Source organism: Balaenoptera acutorostrata, chromosome 8 (genome assembly GCF_949987535.1).
Source record: "Balaenoptera acutorostrata chromosome 8, mBalAcu1.1, whole genome shotgun sequence".
Classification (NCBI taxonomy): domain Eukaryota; kingdom Metazoa; phylum Chordata; class Mammalia; order Artiodactyla; family Balaenopteridae; genus Balaenoptera; species Balaenoptera acutorostrata.
Window position 1 is genome coordinate 33,483,754 of NC_080071.1, and position 6,000 is coordinate 33,489,753.

The following is a 6,000-nucleotide window of genomic DNA, read 5'->3' on the forward strand; positions in this document are numbered from 1 at the left end:
TCTTATAGAATAATTAAGGTCCTTCCTTACTATTATTGGAATGAGACTTCCAGTTCAATATTTTCTACATCTTGGGGAATACCTGTGGCTTAAGGTTGAAATCCTACCAAAATATCCTAATTTGAAGATAATGAGGAACATAGTTTATCTCAATGATACACGGGAAGCTGAAATAGAACGGTGAATTAATTGTGATAATATGTTGGAAACATGAAATTACAATCAGCCCTCTGTATCCCCGGGTTCCATATCCATAGATCCGAACACGAATCAAAAATATTTGAAGAAAAAAGAAATTCCAGAAAGTTGCAAAAAGCAGAACTTGAATTTGCTGCACATCAGCAACTATTTACGTAATATCTACATCGTATTTGTATAGCATTTACGTTGTATTAGCTATTATAATTAATCTAGAGATGATTTAAAGTATACAGGAGGTTATGTAAAGATGATACACAGATACTACAGCATTTTGTATAAGCGACTTGAGCATGGGCAGACTTTGGTATGCATGCGGGGTGGGGGGGTGATACAGAGGGTCAGCTATGCATGATGCAGAAATCATGTATGCTGTAACTAAAATTAGTGACTTTAATGTAGGAGAAGACACAGGATCAAACCCAGATTTCATTAAATGACTGTACGATTACATATGTTAAGGTACATATGTGAATTTTTATGCTTTTACACTTAACTGACTTTTTCAGTTAACCAACTTCTGTTCATCATGTTTTATAAGAATGTCTATCACACGTGTGTAAAACTTCAATCCAGCAGCTCCCAGGCTGACTGGAGAATTACCGCAAGCAATAAACTCAACATGCACATCAAGCAGTTGCCATAGGCTTAGTAAATAACACGTTTCAAATATGTGCTCTATTTTAAAATGTATGTAGATGGTCTTATGTTTGATAAAATACAAATCCAATAAAGTATTGTTTAATTTGTAGTAACCTTTTTGCCATTGTAGATTTTCTCAAATAATGCATTCTAAAAAAATGCCTGATTTAGGTCCTGCTTTGACTTTTAGGCTCTGTCAACAGAATCAATAGAAAGACTCCCAGTGTATAACAAAGCTGCCTGGAAGCATTACAACACCAACCACGAGGCTGACGACTGGTGTGTTCCCAGCAGAGAACCAAAAGACATGACGACATTCCGCAGTGCCTAGACACACTTGGGACCCCTGGAAAATCCAGATGTGGTTTTTTAATTAAATTTGGAAGGGATGGTGTTCAGAATTACATTATACCAAATACTTCATGTGTCGTTTTCACAGTTAACTATTTGGGTATATAGAGTAAGTGGTAAGTTAAATTCCATTTATGCCCGTTAAATCTCCTAAAGGATGAAGTTGTACCTATTTTACACTTAAATTTTCACAGTTAATTGAACATATTTTTAAACAACTGTAGTTCTGGTCAACTTTCTCTTTACGGTAGACTTCAGAAGCATAGAAGTCTTTAGGTTTCTACAGGAAGCTGTGTAGTTTTTCAAGAAATACTTTTGTCTGCTAGAAACATTTCCTTAATATCGATTAGCCAGTTAGCCATCTTTCTGTTTTAGAGGAGTTCTGCCAGCCTTTATTTAGTAATGACAGATGTAATAAGATGATCTACAGATTTACATGACTGACTACAATTAAAGCAGTAAACAGTTGCCCTGTTAAGTATAGAACCAGCCACCTTTCAGCATCTACATGCATTGTCTTCACTCTGAAGTTAATTTATCGTGTTTTAATTTTATTGCAAAGGATTGTAATGATTGATTTCCTATGAAACTAAGCCAAGATCATGGGCAATCTACTTTGAATGTGCTTATGATTAAAGCAATGGGAAATTTTTATACTAAAACCTAACAGCTGCTAAAATTCTAAATTGAATTTAAGAAATTGAGGGCAGAACAGTGAGTCCCAAAAACTGTACTAACAATTGTTGAGATTACCTGGGGGAGCGTTTGAGAAAGTTTTTCTGAGTCCTACTCCAGACATACAGAATCAGGCTCTGCGGCTGGAGCCCAGGAATCTCAATTTTTATAACAGTTCCTAGATGAGTCTGATGCCTCACCTAGTTAGGAAGCCACGCTTTTAAAATGAGTAATGATGATACCACATTTGCTAACATAACAGATCTTTAGATTTTGGTTTTCACCTATTGAAAGGTCAGGCTTCTAGACTCTAGGAACAAACTGGTGCAATTAGAAGCATAATTGGAAGCAAGAAACAAGTTGGCTACAGAAGAGTCAGGTAACCAAAGGATTAGAACCATAAATGCACAGGTACTGACAAAAAACATGTTATGAAAAATATCTATACTTTATCAGGAAAAAGTCACCTTGGGCTTACCACATTCGAATGTTTGCATTCAAATGTTAATTTGTAGTATACAAATTTTTGGTATATTCAGTATGTTATGATAACTCTGTTGGGCTTTAAGACAGAGATACCAAACAGGTGGTATCATCTTCGTTTTTGAGACTCAGAGTACAGCCCAAAGCTGCCCAGAATTGGAGTGAGGGCTCAAGCTGTATCTGCTGATCACTGTCAGGCGCCTGGTCTAAGAGACCATGAAAGTCAGGAGACTGAGTTGTTAGTCTTACCTCATCTTTTAAGGTGACAGGGAAGTACACTGAAAATAAATTTTAAAGTAAGATTTTAAATGTTTAAAGAACAGCTTTACTACTTAAATGGGGAACTTTATCTGGTAAATACATTGAGTTGAAACACCTCATTCTCAAAAGGATTATGTAAGCTTAACAGTGCTATACAAATTTGTAAATTGGAAGGGATGTTAAAGGGCCGTTAGCCCAGGACTCTCACATAAGAGATGAGGATCCTGAAACTCGGGGTGTGTGGGGTTTGCCCAGGGCTGATTAGCTGATGTGACCAAATGTTGGAAAAAGATCTTTTACCTATTACTCCTTAATTATGGATTTTATGATAAACAATAGGATATGCTAGTGGATGATTTATATTAGTTCAATGTGTCACCGTTTTTTTAGCTTAAAATTACACTTTTCTTGTAATGATGAAATAGTTTCAAAGCCTTTGACTCAAAGTATTCACTTTCTTTCCTAAATGAGACATTTGTACAACTGACATAAATTTGATATTTTTACTTAAGATCCACCCCCTCCCCCCACACACACACAAAATTAAAGTTTCTCTCTTAAGAGCTAAGAAATTGTGTTTTCAAAGGAAGAGTGAACTCTTTTCCTTTAGCTTCTTTTTAAGGTATAATGGCTTTTTTACTTCGTTACTGTGGTAAGGGACACAAAGTTACATACAAAAATATTTGGGGGAATGCTTTCTCCTAGTTGGTTTTAAATTATTGTGCTACCTGAAAAGTTTTTAGATTCTTACACTATTTTTCCCCACCAGCATTTAATATGATGCCATGTAGATTTTAAAAATATACTGAAAGATAAGAAATGGATACTAAGTGATTTTTGTAACCTGGGCATTTAATGAATATGCCAACATTTTTTTAGGAAGAATCACAAAAAGTATTCTGCCCTGTACTTAAAATACTAGCTGGCTTTAGATGTCTTCATACTTAATGGTAATCACTTTCTTGCACTGTGAAGTTTTTACATGAAGATGTTGAAGTGGCAGTCTACCCTATTTTATAAAATGTTTTGTGTATGGCAATAAACTGAAAACATTGATCAACTCTTATTCTGAAAATAAATTGACCCAATTTAGGTTTTTAAAAATATAATTGTTTTTTAAAATAAAGGTCTCTTTCATCATCAAGGGTCAGCTTTCTGTAAACATTCAAAAAGTCGAAGCTAGGTGGCTCACAGTGCACCTCACTATGCTTGGTAGAGGAAGTGTTGAGATTTCCAACGTGTACATTCTAATTGCGAAAGCAGGCAGTGGTTTGTATGGTTTCAGTTATGCTAGATATTCATTATCCAAACATCCACAGATGACTGACTTACTGCATAAATGAACATCTTCTCATGTGATTTTCAAGAGGTTATGTTAGTATACTCCTCTTTGAATAACTTTTCACAATATAATATAGGAAAAGTCTTAATTTAACCAGCATTACTCTCTGCTTGTACCAGCCGAAAGTCAAAATTAAACCCCTCTAGTCAAAGATAGGTTCCTGTCCTGTTCCTGATCAATGGGATATGACCATCAATCTTCCCTTCATTATTAAAGCCAACAAGTTCCGTAAAAGGACTGCATAGGTAAAGAACCAGGGAAACAGACTACTAGTGTTTGTTAGGGTCCCTTTGTGGCCTTGTGAACAGCCAATCAGAGAGGAAGCCAAAAAAAAAAAAAAAAAAATCAACCAATTTCAGTTTGCATCTTCAATTGCTGTGCCAGAAATGTGACGTTTTAAACAGATGAGCAATCAGGGCTAAGTTGGTTTGCAAATACTGTATATGATTAACTTCTGGCCCCAAAATTAAATTTTCTTACAGTCAAACTGAATGCACTTGAAAAAATGTGGTGTGAAGTATTTTATGTATGTCAAAAAAGAACGTACTGCTGGTTTGCTTAGTCCTGGCGTTCTTAAATTACTGCACCTTTTCTGTTTACACGTTTGGAAATAATTAGGCATATACTACCCACTCTTCACGTTTCTTCAGCAGTCATTAACCATAGGCTTTTAATAGCGAGAGACAAGATTGCCAGCTTTTTCAAATTTATGACATGAGATGACCATAAAATTGGGTGGCCATAAAATTCTATATTATTATAGATATAAAACCATTTGGGGGAGGGAGGATCAAGATGGTGGAGTAGGAGGATGTGGAGCTCACCTACTGCCATAAACACCTCAAAAATACACCTGCATGTGGAACAATTCTCACATAAAGCCAACTGGAAACTGGCAGAAGATCTCTTACACAGCCAAAGCTGCAGAAAAGATATCCCATGTAATTGGGTAGGACGAAACACACAAAAAAGGCATCAGGATGGGGCCAGCACCCCTGGGAGGGATCTGTGAAGGAGGAAAGGTCCACATGGGCAGGCTCTCACTCTGGCGAGCCCCCTTGCCTGCTGGGAGGTCTGCTGGGAGAGGCTGGAGTGGCCTGGACTCTGATTGCAGGGAGTGTGTGCATGCTGACTTGCCTAGCAATCAGGGTGGAGGGAGACCAGTGCTGACAGCTGCCACCTACTGCCCTTCCCAGTCCCAAGGGCGTGCAGAGCAGGGCTGCTAGAACGCACAGTGGGAAGATGCTGAATCTCGGGCAGATAGGCCCTGGGATAGGACTCTACCTGCATGGAGACAGCCCGGAGGGCCTGGGCTGTGGTCTAGGCCAAACCTCAGAGCTCATTGTCAGCACGTGAACAGCGGGGCACAGGTCCAGCATCGGAACCCACTGCCAGCACACACACAGAGTGGTGCCACAGAGACGCATCTCGCTGTGCAGACAGTCCCTGGGGAGGAATACACAGCAGTTTGTTTCCCAGTGGGAGCTCGCCAGTTCCACCCACCCCACACTGTAGCCTGGGGCCAGATCTGGGGCAGACAGGTCCTGGGAGAGGCCTGTCCTGGAGGCAGCCCAGGTCCCAGGCAGCAGCACAACCACCTCCATTCCTGCAGCCACAGCACCAGCCCACCCCACACTACAGCCTAGCACTAGGTCTGGGATGAACATAACGGAGAAAGCGACGCGACCTTGGGCTGCTTCCGGGCAGAACTGAACATACCTGCATGGGCAGCACATAGGTTTGCTGTGACCACAGGGGCCTCACTTGCTTCAGCAATCACCTCCTTTGAGACACAGCACACACTTAAGGGCGATGAAGCCTTATCAAACCTGACCCTCAAGGCTTCTACTCCAACAACCAGGCAGCAAACCCCATCCCTGACAGGGATATGACGGCCACAGAGCAAAGAGGAGGCCCCGCCCAGCATCCAGTGAAGGCTCTGGACACCACAACACCAATCACACCCACTATCAAGGGAATAATGGCCAGCACACTCTTAAGGAAATAAGTGACTGGCCTCCATACCAAAAACAGCCCTTGCACCAAAA

General features: G+C 39.9%; 1 protein-coding gene across 2 annotated transcripts in view; it reads left to right on the plus strand.

The window, feature by feature from the left end:
- Positions 1–3,754, plus strand: part of PDK1 (pyruvate dehydrogenase kinase 1) — a 45,434-nt gene extending 41,680 nt beyond the window's left edge. For both annotated transcript variants that reach the window (XM_007183282.2, XM_007183283.3), the window contains exon 11: positions 1,031–3,754. In XM_007183282.2, the coding sequence (XP_007183344.2) occupies positions 1,031–1,171 (141 nt within the window). In that variant the 3' untranslated portion in view covers positions 1,172–3,754. The remainder of the gene's footprint in view (positions 1–1,030) is intronic.
- Positions 3,755–6,000: the final 2,246 nt, after the last annotated feature.